General features: G+C 37.3%; 1 protein-coding gene across 4 annotated transcripts in view; it reads right to left on the bottom strand.

Moving 5' to 3' along the window:
* Positions 1-19,167, bottom strand: part of LOC100370721 (EH domain-binding protein 1-like) — a 79,025-nt gene that overhangs the window by 37,750 nt on the left and 22,108 nt on the right. For all 4 annotated transcript variants that reach the window (XM_085491985.1, XM_085491991.1, XM_085491988.1 and 1 more), the window contains exons 4-5: positions 3,116-3,173; positions 2,680-2,775 (exon numbers count right to left, since the gene is read on the bottom strand). In XM_085491985.1, coding sequence (XP_085348111.1) covers positions 2,680-2,775; positions 3,116-3,173 — 154 coding nt within the window. The remainder of the gene's footprint in view (positions 1-2,679; positions 2,776-3,115; positions 3,174-19,167) is intronic.

The following is a 19,167-nucleotide window of genomic DNA, read 5'->3' as shown; positions in this document are numbered from 1 at the left end:
TCGTCATAAAGGAGAAAAATTTAGCGACACTATAATATAGATGGGGTATGACACAGTGTGTTCGATTTTCGAACACACCGCGTACCAGACTTCTCGTTCACGAACATTATTTACGGTGTTCGTAATTGACGAGTGCCAAATAACCACATCATTATTATTTTAGTGTAAACTAGTACGTAATTTTTATGTGATGGTTTTGAAAAATGTTTACGAATACAGAAATCAACCAAATTTTTCATGAACATATTGAAAATTATGCTTGATCGAGCCTAGTTTTTGAGTTATCGCACTCTGACGCCGGCTATACAAATATTGATCAAAATCAGAGTACTTCGGAAGTTGGTTTATAACAACGCATCAGTAGCTGCGGTAGTGTGAGGGTATATCGTTGTTTTATTTCCGGTAAGCTTATTTCGCTTGTCATCGTACTAACTTTAAATATGCACAGAACAGCTACGCATCTAGTGACAGCGATGCATCATGAGTTACCGCACAACAGCAATTATTAAAGTTTCTGCATTTCACAGCAAACATTCAATATTGAGCCCAGATTAGTGAATTATGTTTTTAATGATTGAACATGGTGTGTACCTTTTTTTTTTTATAAAAGACATACATGCATAATAATGCAAAGAAGAGCATGGTACACGTATGCAATGGTACGAGCATTGGACGAACAATTGCAGGTCACGTGTTCTAAATGGTGATCACCTATTGGTCAGCTTGAGTCGTGTCATACCCTGTCTATTTATCATGAAGAGCGGGGTGAAAGCATCCTACATTTGAACGTTTTCAAAAAAGCGTGCGGCCATGTCTTGTATGCGCTAGTCTGAGCAAGATGCAAAACCACTACATGTACGAGTTCGATCAAAACATGTCAGCACGGCAATGCTCGTAGTAGTTTTTTTCCATTTCTAGAATGTTACTAATAACTTATTTTATCCAAGAATTCATGTATTATTTCTAGTATTGTATTAACCCAAGCACTTTTGCCTACCGCCCTTGGTCTACCTATGTTATGTAATCGAATTAGATATTCAAATTACTGGTCATGTGACCAGGTAAATTGTTTCTGAATGAATTGAGAGTGAATAATAGCCTAGTCTAGATTTATCAAATGACTATTCTGAATTTGCAATCCACATTTGAAGGGAATTATTTTACATTAGTGGGAAAGTCTAACAGCATATTATCCAATCCCAAAAAAATTTCTGACATACAAGGCTTATTAATAATAGTTATCACAAACCAGTTGTTTTGAAATGCACATCTGTTGTGTTTTGGTCAGTAAAGTGTGCCCTAATTTTTGAAGGGTTGGAAATTAGCAGTAACTTTTGATAAATTGACAAATTGAGCTGCCATTAAGTTAAGTAAATATAAATAAGGCAAAAACTGTTCACTCACTACATAAACAATCAAACAAGGAACACAACACAATGACATAACAAATTGACTTATAAATATGCCTTTCACTACATTGAATAAACTCATTTTGTGAACAAAAGAAACAAAAACAAGCAGCCTCTCGGCTGAGATAGCTCCGCTGTTAGCAATGCACATTTCAATTAAAGAACTGAAGATATCATTAGAAAATGAACAATATGCATAGTATCAATGCAATGGGACTTGCTGTTTTCAACAAGAATTCAAAAATATCATTTTTCACCATAAATGATTGTGGTTTTTAACAAGAAGAAAATATCACTTTTTACCAAAAATGACAAAAATATTCACCAAAATTAGAGAATTAAAGATATCATTACAAAATGAATAAATCTGAGAGAGGTCCACATGTAGTAAGTATATATGTAATATCAAAGCAATTGGACTTGCGGTTTTTAACAAGAAGTCGAAAATATCACTTTTTACCAAAAATGACAAAAATATTCACCAAAATTAGAGAATTGACGATATCATTACAAAATGAACAAATTTGACTGTGGTCCACATGTAGTACCTATATATGTAATATCAAAGCAATTGGACTTGTGGTTTTTAACAAGAAGTTGAAAATACATGTATCACTTTTTACCAAAAATGACAAAAATATTCACCAAAATTAGAGAACTAAAGATATCATTACAAAATGAACAAATCTGAGAGAGATCCACATGTAGTACCTATATACATGTATGTAATATCAAAGCAATTGGACTTGCGGTTTTTAACAAAAAGTCGAAAATATCACTTTTTACCAAAAATTACGAAAATATTCATTAAAATTAGAGAATTGAAGATATGATCATGAAATGAACAAATCTGAGAGAGGTCTACCCAAGGTACATATACAACAAGTATCAAAGCATTCAGGCTTGTAGTTTTCAAGAAGAAGTCGAAAAAGTAAAACATTGTCACGGACGACGGAGGACAATCACTCATATGATAAGCTCCGCTCGACAAAGTCGACAGCGGAGCTAAAAAGTACTTGTAAAATTATGAATTTTCAAAAACAAAATGTTTATTGATTGATTGATTTCTTTATTTCTTGCTTTATTTACCTATTTATTTATTAGTTTTTTGTGTCTGGCAATCTGAGGGGATCAAACTCACAACTTTCCTGATGTGAGGTGGCCATGTTTACTTGTACTACACTTATGTGCATGTGTATCCGACTACAGAGTATTTTTTATATTTTTTAATGATTTTTGTCAAGTACATTCAATTTTATATGAATCTTACCTTGAACAATGTTACATTTACCACTACATTTTCTGGTACACTCCATACCACACTTCCTCTATACGGATCCTGGATACCCGGCACCCAAGCATAAAGCTACATTGAAATGGTAAGAGGATTTTAATTAATTCCTTTTGATTCACTTTTGTGTAACAGTTGCACCATCCAGGTTCTCTGCGCACAGATGTGTGTGCAGATATCATATTAAGAAACTCACTAAGGGATAGAAATTTAGCAAAAATAAAAAACCTAAAATATTGTATTACAATAACATGACAAGATGCATTAATACCTAATGTGATATGTATTCAGAAATCAGTTCAGAAATCCTAAATAGCTACATAAATCACACAATATCCGCCACTGGGTTAAAGTATTACTAGGGTATATTGGCACATCAATGAATAAATTCAGGTCAATGAATACGTTTATATACCTCTGTAGTTTGTCGCCGACCTCTTCTTGTCCATACTACTCTCAATTTATTAGGTTGCCTACAAAAAACAAACAAAAACAGAATAATTTATTTTATTTTAATAAATTAACATTTGATTGAATAGTATAAATTTTGTCTGGACTTATGTTTATATGTGGAGGCGGAGATGCAAGATTACCAGCGTACTTTAGCTGCCACAAATATTTAGAGCTGTGATGAGTTCCTGCTAATCAAAAAAAAAATTACAACAGTTTACTGAATAATATATAGTTAAAGCCAATCTGGAGGCAAAAATAGAAAGTTTATATCATGGGGTAAAGGCAATGTGTGTTTGCTCACAAATCATTAATTATTCACATCAGTATGCAGAATAAAGAAGATCTGAGCTGAATTAAAGCTAAGGTCATGGGTAAAAAAAAAATGTACAGTTTTACACAGGGTGAATTTTTTCCCCATCCACTGAGAGAATAAGAATAAAAGTACATTGTCTATAAATAACACAATAATGTTATTGATCACATGGTTTTACTTTTGTTACAGAGTGAGTAAAAAACAAGCCTTTGCTGACAATCAAAAGAAAAGTGCAGTGAATGGAAAAACAACAATAAATCGTTCCAATTTACTAGATAGTTTTATTTACAGAGTACTGTGCAGTGTGTGGTGTTGGTACTGTTCAGTGAACAATGTATATCTAGTTTGCAACAGGTTGCTACCGACATGAATAACCAAAAACTGACACACCACTCTCACTGAATATTTGCCAGTATAAAGCACCTTTATTGACATATCTTCTTGGTGAGAATAAAGACACAATTAAATCATGTGAATCAGGAAAACAATAAATCATGTTTGTAAACAGTTTTTAAATGTTGTCACGACATGTTATTTAAAGTTATCTCACAATAAGAATAATCAGCTGAAATCCCACACTCAAAAGAACTGAAGTGGAGTGAGAAGCCTAACTAAATCTGCTTTGCACTATTGAACTCAGTGAACACAAAATTTCCATGTAACTGCCTCAGATGCGAATTCACACGAAAGACAATTAACACATTAATATAAGAGATTAGTTATATTTTTCTATGACTTGCGTGTGAACTTCCCATCACTCCTATTGTTCTAGGGCATAGACAGTGAACCTTAACCATGATTAATCTCTTGATTACAGGTTGGATGCTGAGATTCACACTTCCCATATTTCTCATTGGTAACCCCCCTATGATATCAACCACAGCATTAAGGTAATTAGCTGACATCAAACAATTCCCCTCTCTATAGGTGTAATAAGATCAAACTTTAACACTTTATATCAATAATCCCACTTGGTGCACATTGCATAATAGTCTAATTAGCAGCATATGAGGAGCTATAGAGATGTCAGCAAAGAACCAATATGCCACCTGTCAATGGAATACATGTTACAGTACTTGTCAGACAAAGATGGGAATCACTAAAACATGTTGTAGTGAACACACTTCAAAGTGTAATAACTGGAAATGACAATTACACCAATCCTTTGTGCTGTTATTGATGTCAGATGAGATTTACTTGTGACCAGATAGTTATCCCATGGGTACAGTAAAGAGTCTACTATCTTTGGCTGTGGAAAAAAAAAGTGGGGATTTTCTCTTATTAAATAATAGTCATAATTATTTCACTATATTCAATTCTTACTAGCAACATAGGATTATTACTTCATGTTTGGTAAAAGATATTTTATTGTGAGCATATACAATACAAAATAGACAAGCTACATACAGAAACAAAGACATCTTGAGTTGCTTCAAAATATAATGAGGAAAAGACAAGTTTTAAAGACATCGTCATTTATTAAACTTGTGAGCATGATAAAGCAACAGAATGAAGTTAGCAATTCATGTCCATAGGGGCTGGGAGCTCTTTTATTATTGTACTGATTATTTTTCTTCTTCTTCTTCTTCAGCTGTTTATTTTGTTAGCTTGTTTTTTCTATGATGACAGTAGATAAAATGAGCTAGTGCATCTGACTTTCAAAATATTGATTGACCATGTGGTTCAGCAGCTATGATGATTTGAAGCACAAATAAAAGTGGTCTATTTAACATACTTCCTTGGGCAATCTGAAATTTTTGTTGTGACATCATTGGCATATGTACTACCGAAAAATTATATAACGAATAAAAAGTACATTATATAATCACATAAAGCTTTTGGGGCTTTTTCTCTAAAAAATAGCATCCTTTCAAGAACCACTCATTTGATTGTTCTGTAAGTAAATTTGTATCATATATGGCTCTTGTATTTGTTAAATTAATATGATTGTGCCGATTAGTCCTGTGGTTTGATGACAGTTTTGAAAACGCAAAAGTACTCTAACTATATGATTATAATCGAAATGTCTCTTGCTGTTGTGCTACTGTGATTAAGGTGCCTAGCGAGCCGCTTGTGGAAAGACTGGGAAAACATGATCATAGTGCTGTGTCTGCCAATCATTCCAAGGTGAGAAGATAAATAATGTTAACACAAGTAACACGTACATGTCAATAGAATCAGCCAACAACTGGTCAGCCAGCATGTTGTTTACTTTGCACTTACGTTATAATGATTTAATTAAATGTTCGGTCACAGTCCCTTAGACTGTAGTTTAGTGTACAACAAGTACAACCACTTCTGGAGGATGGAAAGACGTCTTGTTGAATGACATAGCAATTGTTTGTCTGTGGTCACAAACCATCTATGTTCAGAAGATAGTTAGAAACATAATTTTCCTTATTTCAATCCCCAGTAGTTGTATATGATGTTATTTACAAATAAAATGCTCTGATCGTACTAGAGCATCTTTCCATCTATATCTAAATTTGTTTTCCTATTGAATGTTACACCTATGAGTAGATGGCTCTTTTCTATTAACACTGAAACAACATTTGTTTCAGAAATAGAAATTATATTTCTGAAACACTATTTGTTTCAGAAATAGAAATTATATTTCCATGGAGCTATCAATACAATGTTAATCGCATATTTGTAAGAAAGCTCTGAAGGGCAAACCACCAAATGTAACGCAAGTATGCAAAAACCTTTGTCCCCACGTTTGTTTGGTTTAGCGATTATTGTCATGAAATTCTCTATTTGAGAAGCATGACTGTTTGATAAAAAATAACTAAAACAATGATTGCTGCAATTACACAACAGCATTTAATTTGCTGTGTATACACGTTCTGCTCAAACCAAGTTCGGCTCTTGTAAACTCTCAGGGTTGAGCTCTGATAGGATTGGGCCCCGACATGGCTCCGACAGTGTAAATGCATCAGGGCCCAGTGATAAGGGACAAAATCCCACCAATGACTAATATGGGTATGTTGCTACACTGTGCGAACAACTGTGGATGAATGAAAGGTTTCAGCTATGTTGTTTTCATACCAAGCTGTTCCGTTCGGCTCTAAGCGAACTGGATTGGACTTGAGTGGATTTTGGCTCTCGTTCGGCCTCGACCATGTAAACACATTGGAGATAATCTCTGGTTAATTGGGAGAGCTGTAGTTTGGCTGTGATAGAATGCTGTCATGTTAAACTTAACATACGACAGGCTGGTGGTACACAACATAGATAAAACATTCTGTTAATTACTGGTCCAGAATATAGACTAGTCCAACCCACAGCTGCCAAGTTTCAGTAGTCGATACATCATGAAGACTCTTCTAAACCCACCAACATTGGTCACATAGTTTGATAACTAACTTGGATTCAAAGAACCTAGATACATTGGAGGGCCTCAACAATTTGAATTTTTTGTAAATGACATGGTATGTGTATTAACATCAAGTGACTTTTTTAATTTACCAAACAAAAATACAAAATTTGTTAACTCTTGAATTTTTAATTGCAGAAGTCTATAATATCTGATATGATATGGGTATATTAAAAAAAGAAATTATTCAATTATTCACATGATTTAGCTGCCATATTAGATTAATGAGAAATGGCTCAAAAATCAATTTCACTGGAACTACTCAATCAATTGCTCAGAAATGTGTGTTATATCTTTTAGGTTTCACAAGACATCAAGCCCTCAAAACTTCTCATACTTATGGTGGTCTTGGTGTATTGTATTAAATATGTAATTAAGATTATGATTAGTCACATGGTTTGACCACCATCATCATTAAATACAAACTAGAAGAGCTATTTTAGAGAAGAGATATTTTTGGTATACCATCAATTTCTAATGAACATGTTGAATGACACAAAAAATCAACAAAAGGTTGTCATGCATCATAGATTTGTACGAACAAAATCATAAACTAATCAATATTGGCAACAACAGACGCTTAAACCCCTGTAATACTGTTTAATTACAATTACAATTCCTTCTTTATTGACAAACTTACAACAAATTGCAAATTGTAGATCAATTAGAGACAATTTATGTGAAAAGAATATCTCTGTACAGGTTTCTAGAGATTTACTCATGATCTGTTTGTAATTCTGAATTTCAGGGATGATATCATATGTGTGAATGACTTTTACCGGTAAGTCAACTAGATTTTGAATCCCAGTGGGTTTATACAGGTGTATAAGATCTTGCCGAGAGAGGGTATTGTCACTATCTGAGGTCACAAGTTAAGGTTAAACTTGGATTTATCAGACAAATTACCAAGCATCAGTATGAATTATGTATTGCCTTTTAACTGTTAAGATAACAGTAATCCTCTTTCTTTGCTTTCCCTGATGCCACGACTATGTTATGTTTCTTCTTCAGCTACAATATTATCCAAATACAATCGAAACAAGGCCTCATCGACTGACCTTATTTTGATAATTTGTAATTTTAACATGGCTTCATGCAGAGAAACATTGAAAGAAACTGGATTTCAGGCCATTTTGACATTTGCGATTCGACGGACAGTTGGTGCACAATATTAAATATCGCCGCACCAAGTATTTTCTTAATAAAATAAAAACATTATTTTAAGTCAAAAACAATACGTTTGTTGTAGTAAATATAATTTTTAATACATGAAATGCACAAAATGTTATTGAATTTACAAAACATGACATTTTATATTAAAACTTTCATCTGCTTACATCACCAACAAAATGACAGCTTTTGCATGTTGTTTTAGCGCTGTCAGTATTCTCACTTTCGGGTTTGTCATCGTGTGTACGTACATGTGTACAGCCGCAGCGAACATGGCAAACATGTTTGCTGTGTGCATGTGTGTGTTTTTTTTTGGCCTAAAATCTATACCAACCATAACACATTGAAGTGCTTGGTTCTTTCTTGTAAGAGATTTTGATTCAAATTTTGTTAGAAATTCAGAAAACTATTGGTTGTGTGGTATGGTGTCAGAGTGTGCTGTATTCACAAAATTATAGGTTGTGTGGTGTAGTGCCAAAGTGTGCTGTATTCACAAAATTATTGCTTGTGTGGTGTAGTGCCAGAGTGTGCTGTATTCACAAAATTATTGGTTGTGTGGTGTAGTGCCAGAGTGTGCTGTATTCACAAAATTATTGGTTGTGTGGTGTAGTGCCAGGGTGTGCTGTACGGTATTCACAAAATTATTGGTTGTGTGATGTAGTGCCAGAGTGTGCTGTATTCACAAAATTATTGGTTGTGTGGTGTAGTGCCAGAGTGTGCTGTATTCACAAAATTATTGGTTGTGTGGTGTAGTGCCAGAGTGTGCTGTATTCACAAAATTATTGGTTGTGTGGTGTAGTGCCAGAGTGTGCTGTATTCACAAAATTATAGGTTGTGTGGTGTAGTGCCAGAGTGTGCTGTATTCACAAAATTATTGATTGTGTGATGTAGTGCCAGAGTGTGCTGTATTCACAAAATTATTGGTTGTGTGGTGTAGTGCCAGAGTGTGCTGTATTCACAAAATTATTGGTTGTGTGGTGTAGTGCCAGGGTGTGCTGTATTCACAAAATTATTGGTTGTGTGGTGTAGTGCCAGAGTGTGCTGTATTCACAAAATTATTTGTTGTGTGGTGTAGTGCCAGAGTGTGCTGTATTCACAAAATTATTGGTTGTGTGGTGTAGTGCCAGGGTGTGCTGTATTCACAAAATTATTGGTTGTGTGGTGTAGTGCCAGAGTGTGCTGTAATCACAAAATTATTGGTTGTGTGGTGTATTGCCAGAGTGTGCTGTATTCACAAAATTATAGGTTGTGTGGTGTAGTGCCAGAGTGTGCTGTATTCACAAAATTATTGATTGTGTGATGTAGTGCCAAAGTGTGCTGTATTCACAAAATTATTGGTTGTGTGGTGTAGTGCCAGAGTGTGCTGTATTCACAAAATTATTGGTTGTGTGGTGTAGTGCCAGGGTGTGCTGTACGGTATTCACAAAATTATTGGTTGTGTGATGTAGTGCCAGAGTGTGCTGTATTCACAAAATTATTGGTTGTGTGGTGTAGTGCCAGAGTGTGCTGTATTCACAAAATTATTGGTTGTGTGGTGTAGTGCCAGAGTGTGCTGTATTCACAAAATTATAGGTTGTGTGGTGTAGTGCCAGAGTGTGCTGTATTCACAAAATTATTGATTGTGTGATGTAGTGCCAGAGTGTGCTGTATTCACAAAATTATTGGTTGTGTGGTGTAGTGCCAGAGTGTGCTGTATTCACAAAATTATTGGTTGTGTGGTGTAGTGCCAGGGTGTGCTGTATTCACAAAATTATTGGTTGTGTGGTGTAGTGCCAGAGTGTGCTGTATTCACAAAATTATTTGTTGTGTGGTGTAGTGCCAGAGTGTGCTGTATTCACAAAATTATTGGTTGTGTGGTGTAGTGCCAGGGTGTGCTGTATTCACAAAATTATTGGTTGTGTGGTGTAGTGCCAGGGTGTGCTGTAATCACAAAATTATTGGTTGTGTGGTGTATTGCCAGAGTGTGCTGTATTCACAAAATTATAGGTTGTGTGGTGTAGTGCCAAAGTGTGCTGTATTCACAAAATTATTGGTTGTGTGGTGTAGTGCCAGAGTGTGCTGTATTCACAAAATTATTGGTTGTGTGGTGTAGTGCCAGAGTGTGCTGTATTCACAAAATTATTGGTTGTGTGGTGTAGTGCCAAAGTGTGCTGTATTCACAAAATTATTGGTTGTGTGGTGTAGTGCCAGAGTGTGCTGTATTCACAAAATTATTGGTTGTGCGGTGTATTGCCAGAGTGTGCTGTATTCACAAAATTATAGGTTGTGTGGTGTATTGCCAGAGTGTGCTGTATTCACAAAATTATTGGTTGTGTGGTGTAGTGCCAAAGTGTGCTGTATTCACAAAATTATTGGTTGTGTGGTGTGGTGCCAGAGTGTGCTGTATTCACAAAATTATTGGTTGTGTGGTGTAGTGCCAAAGTGTGCTGTATTCACAAAATTATTGGTTGTGTGGTGTGGTGCCAGAGTATGCTGTATTCGAGGTATGTAAATGAGTCTCTAGATGGTAGTTGAGCGCGGTAACTAAGCGTCTCAGTTTTCACAAAGCTACGAGTTGAGCGTACGCTCACTTTCAAAAGTAAGCGTGGAACCAAACAATGGAATACTCGAGTGCGCTCATTTTCAAACGTATGCGTGGGGACAAACCATCGAATGCTGATAATGTAATGAAAGCTACGCTCAGTTTAACATGAAGTCGATACAAGTTCGTTTCAAAGGTCCAACTTAAGTTAAAAATCCAATCTGGATATATCACATATTTACGTGAGGGGACGTTTGTTAAAACAGACGCAACCATATTTAATTAAATATTCACGCAGTTTGAACCCTATGACCCTATGACCCTATGACGCATCTGGTAACAGAGACTATGCTTACTTTTACAAGTAATAGTAGGCCTGGGAACAACAATGGAACGAGGAGTGTGTGTGTCTGATTTCAAGTAACCATAAGTCGCCAGAATATACCTGAAGTTTTTGATTTACGTAAGATAAATGCCGGGTTCGGCCACAATTATATTTACATTGTAATAGTAATAAAGATGCAGCTCTAAAGTTTGTTTTGTCTTGAGTGTTTTCATTTGTCGCATCTGTAAACAACACTCAGTGACAACGAGTTGTTGCGCACACTTACATGAAGTGAAAGTTTAAACGCATACAAGAAAGACGTTTTATTAATGAAATGTACATTCCCATTTTGCTCATATGTCCGAATCAACATTCATAGATTCACAATACTGCAATGGCAGTGCGAAGTTACACGTCGTGACATTTATGCCAATACGTTTGAAGTGCGTGAATCATTCCGTGATCGTACAGTGTCACACACAACGTAATATTATCGTAATTGGTATAGTACAGGTGTGATGGTTCAAATACCAAAATGGCAACAGTAACAGAAAGACTTCCCTGGCGGCGATGATAAAATACGAACACGGAGCCAACAGATGAGGTTTCAACTGGTACTGGTATTATTATACTCTGCAAACATCAAGTACAATAACGCGGTAAAACTCCACTACTCCAATGACTAGATACTTAAACTCCAATATAATTCAACGAGATCTCCGATCTGAACTCAGTGCTGAACAACTCCCCTATATACATCTCCACTGTCTATAAATAGAACATTACATCAGCATACATAATGAGTTTGGCACTTACTACAAATTTCTAGAATGTTCCATTACCTTCTATTGCCTCCTACAGTGTTCTATTACCTATTCAACCAGTTTCTAAAAAAAATCTAGAATATTCCACGCAGACACAGTACGGTTCTAGAACATTCTCAGTGACACGGAAGTGGTAAATAAGTCGTATGCGACATGCCTCCCCTCTCAAGAATATTATAACATATAATATTACATGACTAGCAACGACGTCAATAATACGAATATGATAACAATTTCAAATAAAACAACAATACAATATATCAAATCGAACTGAATAAAGCTCTGAGTACATAAATTTGAAAATCACATACAGTAGAATATAATAAAATATGAAATATAATCATAAACGAATAACATTCTACTATACTGTTCAAAAGTTCCTCAGTCCATCAATCTACTCAGGTAGTCCGCTACCACATTGTCCCGTCCAGGAATATCCTCAACACGATAATTATATCCTTGCAGAGTCATCGCCCATCTCATCACTCGGTCATTTGCAAACTTGGCTTTATCCAGGTAAGACAATGGTTTATGATCCGTCTGCAAAATGAACTCCACACCGGCTAAATTTAGGCGAAATTTATTCACGCCCCATACAATGGCTAAACATTCTCTTTCTACAGTTGAATATTTCTTTTCTGCATCGGATAACTTCTTACTTGCATACGCAACTGGATGAAGCTTCTCACCATGATTCTGCATGAGTACTGCTCCAATTCCTACCTGAGACGCATCCGTCCGCAACACAAATGGTTTCTGTGGGTCTGGCAACTTCAAAATTGGTTTGCCTAATAAGTATTCCCGCAAAGTGTTATATGCTTTCTCCTGGGCCTCTCCCCATACAACTTTGTTGGGTTGTCCCTTCCTTAGTAGATCACTCAGGGGTGCTGCAATAGTTGCGAATAAGGGGATGTGGTCTCTGTAGTAATTGACCAGCCCAAAGAATGATTGGACACCTTTCTTGGTCGCTGGTCTTTGCGCTTCTCGAATTTTTTACATGTTGTCATGACTCGGACTCACCCAATTGTGTCCAATTTCATGACCCAGGAATTCTACTGATGTTGCACCCAGAACACACTTGGATGGTCTAGCTGTTATGTCTGCTGCCCTTAGTCTTCGTAACAACTCAGATAATACTTGAACATGCTCATCCCAGCAGCTTGAATAAACTATCAGGTCATCTATATACCTTCCAACCCCCTCCATACCTGACAATAATTTCCTGATTCCCCGCACCAGAGTAGTTCCCGAATTCTTCATTCCAAATGGCATCCTTAAATACTCACAAGTTCCATCGGGAGTAACAAATGCTGTCTTTGGTATATCTTCTTCAGCTACTGGTATCTGCCAATAACCCTTACTTAAATCAATTTTTGACAGGAAATATGTCCCCTGTTGTTACCATTGGCTCAGGGTCGGTTACAGTGACCTTATTTAATTTCCTATAGTCTACACATATGCGATTCAATCCATCTTTCTTCTTTACAATCACCACCGGTGACGCATAGGGTGATGTAGACTTCCTGATTACTCCCATTTTTAACATATCTTCAATATCTTGCCTAAGGTTTTCCCTTATTGCAAATGGTAGTGAGTACAGCTTAGATCGTATGGGTGTATCATTTGTCAGGTCAATCTTATGACTGATTATCTTGGTCTTTCCTGGCAAGTCAGTAAACACCTTATCATAAGCATTGACTAAACCCACCAGTTCTTTCCTCTGGTGTTCTGTCAGGTCTGTACCAATTTGAACATCTTTACCTGACTCCTTGGGTTTACAAATACAAGTTCCTAACTCTAGAAGATCATCTTCGTCTACAGCATTCTCTTCATCTGACTCGTTGCACCCCGCTGTAGCTGCACGCACAGCATTCATCAAGTCTATGGCCGTATTTGGTGAGTAACTTGTCTCACTTCCATCTGATTGAGGTGACGTCTCCCGCTCAACATACAACTTTAACATATTTACATGATACGTCTTCACTTTGTCACCTACCCTCACTCGATAATCGTTTTCGCCTATTACCTGCTCCACCACATAAGGACCCTTCCACTGCATCAATAGCTTGTTGTTGTCAGTTGGCAGCAAAATTAACACCTTATCTCCTTCTTAAGCACTCGCTTCTTCGTTTTATGATCATAGTAACACTTGTATCGGTTCTGTGCCTTTTGTAATTCCTCTCGAGCAATCTCTAAAGTCTGTTCTAACCGATCTCTCAACTCAAACACATATTGGTAACTATTAACTATCTCAGGAGTATCGCTTTCTTTGGTCCATAACTCTTTAAGGATCTTCATTGGGTCTCTAATCATTCGACCATATAACAGCTCAAATGGGGAAAAACCAGTTGACTCCTGTGGTACCTCTCTATATGCGAAGAGTAAAGCACTAATATACTGATGCCATTGCCTTGGGTGTTCATGGCACAACCGCTTTAACATCTTCTTCAAAGTACCATTAAACTTTTCCACCAGTCCATTACAAATGGGGTGATAGGGCGTAGACGTCAGTCTCTTAATGCTGAGCAATCTTGATACTTCTTGCATGCATTCTGACACAAACTGAGTCCCCATGTCACTTAGTACTTCTTCTGGAACCCCCAATCGGCTATAAAAGTCAATCAACGCCTCGGCTACAGTCTCCGTATCTATATTTTTAAGTGGAACGGCCTCTGGATACCGTGTAGCATAGTCCACCATAGTTAAGATGTATCGATGACCCCCGTCACTGGCTGGTGTAATTGGTCCAACCAAATCTATAGCCACACGCTTGAATGGCATATCAATTAAAGGCATCTTACCTAATGGGGCCTTCACAACTGATCCCTTTGAAACAGTCTTCTGGCACACATCACACGACCTACAAAAACTGGTAACATCTTGATGTAGCCCAGGCCAATAAAAGCTAGTCACAATCCGGTCTTCTGTCTTCTTTATCCCCATGTGTCCACCAAATATTGAATCATGGGCAATCTCCATAACACGAGTCCTCAACAGTTTCGGCACAACCACTTGACGTACCGTCTTGCCTCCTGGAACTGAACGATCCCGATACACACGATATAGCAAACCTCCATATACCTGGAACTCAGTTGTATGGTGCCCTCTCACTTCAGGTTTTCTCTTACTATAATACTTCTTCAACGATGTGTCTGCTTGCTGCATCTCGATTAAATTGTCTTTTGTTACATGTGCTCCAGTCTTTACATTACACACTTTGAGCGGCTTCACCTTACCAGATTTCTTCGCTTGCGCTCTGGTTGTTACTGCTCCACACACATTCCACACTGGATCCAGGTCATCTGGTGGTCTTGCTCCAGGCACATTCCCAACAATTAACTCATAGATTGGGTCCTGCACACATAATGCTTCAACCGTGCCTCTCAAATATGGCGTATCAATTTCCACCATGGCGACTGGAACCCTTCTTACAGTACGATCAACCATCAATATATGACCCATCTTTTTTGTATACTGGTTATCTGGTACCAAGCTCTTCTTGACTATAATGCCATTACACCCAGTGTCTCTCAACATGGTCACAACTGTGTCACCAACCTTCCCTTGACCCACAGGCAAAGTCCTGTCCTCCACAACGCCACTCCGTTCCATACATGCACCATTCAATAAAAACCGGATACTACTACCCTGTCCCACATCAGTATTTCTAATGGCAGTCTTATCATTACGCCTCACCTGGTCCTTCGTGGATAACTGTCGATCATGTGCCACTAGGTACTGCTTTGCTATTACTGCCAACTCATCTAAATCTTTGGGTGCTCTTTCTTTAAGATAAACTGCAAGATCTCTTGTACAGGCACCAATAAACTGCTCCTTCACCATCAAGTCGGTAACACCATCATATGTTGCTGCAGTGTCTGACAACTCAACCCATTTAGCAAAATAATTCTTAAGCCGCACAATTAACTGGTCAGGACTCTCAGAACTTGCAGGTTTAATTTCACGGAATCGCTTCCTGTACCCATCCTCTGTGAAATCGTATCTTGTCAACAGCGACACCTTCACCCGATCATAGTCAACTGCATCAGTGTCGGACATCCTAGAATATACTTCCAGTGCTCTAGATTTACAATACGGCAATGGCAGTACGAAGTTACACGTCATGACATTTAAGCCAATACGTTTGAAGTGCGTGAATCATTCCGTGATCGTACAGTTACGAATCATTTGGGACAACACTGACGTCAGCGTTGCATCTAAATTACTATATTCTATTCGGTAGTCGACCCCGACAGTCAAAAACTCCATGCACACAATGGCGACAAAAGTGAGCGTAAAATAATTCTGGTTTCTTGAAATGAGTCACGCATGTACTCCCCAATCTGTGTAATTCCATTGTTTTCCCACGCTTACTTTCACAAGCGGGCGTACGCTCTCTTTCTATGATCTCGAGTTGGATGCCATGCATACAGTACTTCGCATAATTAGACCCCCTTCTCGATTTTACTTTTGATAACATGTATTTGCATTTTCATCAGTCAAGTATACTTACCTTAATTAAATATGACGTGCAATAACAAAATAAATGTGATGAAACAATATTTATTAACACTTCCTAAAACCACAGCAAAATGGCAATGGCAATTATCAATCTATTTGTTGAAAAGGTACTGTACTGCAGACGATACATTTCCACAATAGACGCAATCAAAGGCGCCAACCACGTGCGTTGGAAATAAGCAGAACTCATTGCGACAAGAAGTAACACCTGCCTCTTTCACTCAGCACTCGAGCGCTATTTCTGTATATTGAATACGTTGGCAAAGAAAAAATACCGGGAGGAGCAAGTTTAAACCTCAGACAAGTAATACGAGTTTAAACACAACATAAAAGCAGTCTCACAGTGAATACTAGTAATTATATTGCGCGAGTACGGTTACTAAAAACCGTGGCGTGAGTGATGGATGATGATGTTCTATTTATTTCCAACATGCGTGGCCGGCGTCTTTGATTGAGTTTATTTTGTATTTTTATTTTCGAAATGTATCACTGGCTGCGTTTGTTCTGTTCTGTCTCGCAACTAAATGTCCAAGCTGACTTTGTTTTGGCTGTAACAACAAATAAGCCGATAATTTGACGTGCGGCAAAACATCGGAGCTTACGCACAGTCACTTGAACCCTGATATTTTAATGAAAACTAGATATTTGCTTGGCCGTATTTATCTAACAGGCATTGAAACAGATTTATTAATATATATAATCCTCCTCATCCCACCCATACTTGTTGGGACTCTACTGGATAGTTGTCTACAAATGACAGAAACAGACATAAACAATATGAAAAGGTGGTCACACCTCGGTCGAGGTATTAATTGGATTGCAAGACTTCAATTTACAAGTAAACTACTAGTATTTCCAGCATTCAATTGTTTGGTTCCTTGCCCAATTTTGAAAGTGAGCGTACGCTCAACTCGTATCTTCAGAAAGCTGATACGGGGAGGAATACTTTTTTAAAAAGTCCTTCTTACAAAGTCACAGGGTTTAAACTGCTTGAATATTTAATTAAACGTGGTTGCTTTGTTTTAACAAACATTCTTTCAAGTGAATATGTGAACTTGTGTGAACTTCATAATAAACTGAGCGTAGCTCTCATCACATTACCAGCATTCCATGGTTTGTTCCCACGCTTACTTTTAAAAGTGAGCGCACTCTATTCCATTGCTTGGTTCCACGCTTACACACTCAAGACAAAACAAACGTCAGAGTTGCATCTTTATTACTATTAAATATATGGTTACTTCACAGTCCTTCTACTGTGGTTACTTGAAATCAGACACACGCACTCCTCATTCCATTGTTGTTTCCAGGCCTACCATTACTTGTAAAAGTGAGCGTAGTCTCTCATTACCAGCCGCGTCCATCTTACAAGGTCATAGGGTTCAAACTGCGTGAATATTTAATTAAATATGGTTGCGTCTGTTTTAACAAACGTTCCCTCACGTGAATATGTGATATATCCAGATTGGATTTTTTAACTTAAGTTGGACCTCTGAAACGAACTTGTATCGAATTCATGTTAAACTGAGCGTAGCTTTCATCATGGACGTCCATGCTTTCATTACATTATCAGCATTCCATGGTTTGTCCCCACGCTTACTTTTGAAAATGAGCGCACTCGAGCATTCCATTGTTTGGTTCCACGCTTACTTTTGAAAGTGAGCGTACGCTCAACTCGTATCTTCGTGAAAACTGAGACGCTCAGTCACCGCGCTCAACTACCATCTAGAGACCATTTACATACATGTGTATTCACAAAATTATTGGTTTGTGGTGTGGTGTCTGATCTCATATACCATGTAATAGCAGGTCTTATAACTACAAAAGGTATCTAATATCATCAGCCAGATGTTGACTGTGTTTAATAGTTGGGGTTAAGTGTCTACTCCATGATCACTCATAAAAGAAATATTTAGTTTGGCTGTCTGCATTTAACAATTTAACGAAAAGCAGTAGAATTCACCAGGTAATTCAAAGTATCTTTGAGCAGCAAAGTTGTCAGAAAAAATTAATACATTACTTCAATTGTTTTCAACCAACCAAACAAAGATAGTTGGTCTTAAAAGGTTACCCCCTAACCACCCATCTGCATCTAGGTGTGTTGATACTGGTGACTCCATGTGCTGTATCACCTTACAGCCCACACAGCAACACACATGGTGACAGTAGAATACTCATCAACAAGAATATACTGGAAGATAATAACGTCATGCCATATGTGGCAGGTGTCATGATCTGTTGTAGAAAGATGCAAGCATGGATTACTGCGAACCATACCCCAAGTGGTTCAATATACATAGATATAGATACATATACTTATAAAGTACAAGTGCTTATTTCTTATTTGGCATTGCAATAAACATAAAAATAGTAATTAGATAATATTATCAATAATAATAACAACTGCCCTATACAATGAACATTTTAGGAAATCCTCTTGGAGGTTTGAACTCTACTAGTAGCTTCTAGAGAAGAGTTTCTTATGTGACTTCTCGAATTCTTGTTACTATAAGTGCCTGTGCAATGCCCACAAACACGTTTTCCATTTTACATCTGTGTCCCACTGAAATGGGCAGTTATTGATTGTTTTTGCTGAAAATGATTACTCGTATCCAAGTAAATTTGAAATATTTCTCATGCTGTTGCCATGCCCACAGTTGACAGTTTCCGGATTTCCGACTCGCGCCGAAAGTGCACCACCAAATGCCAAAATATGAGAGGAAGCCATACCCCTGAGCTGTACTTTTATGACACTGTGTCATTCAACATACTTTTAAAAGATATACATTTTTCAGTCTGAGTTTCTTATTTTTTTTTGTCTATTCTATTTTTTTTTGAGAGAGAGTTTTTAAAAGTTGTTTTCACAACAAACATTTATGATGGTTAAACGTGGTGTTGTGGGCAGTTGCAGTAATACGTATAGTCATAGTGTAAGTATTCACACGTTTCCAATCGATTCGAAGGTGC

The sequence above is a fragment of the Saccoglossus kowalevskii genome, chromosome 2, assembly GCF_978046115.1.
Source record: "Saccoglossus kowalevskii chromosome 2, keSacKowa6.1, whole genome shotgun sequence".
NCBI lineage: Eukaryota > Metazoa > Hemichordata > Enteropneusta > Harrimaniidae > Saccoglossus > Saccoglossus kowalevskii.
Note: the sequence above shows the minus strand (reverse complement) of the source record. Positions and strands in the feature narration are given on the sequence as shown.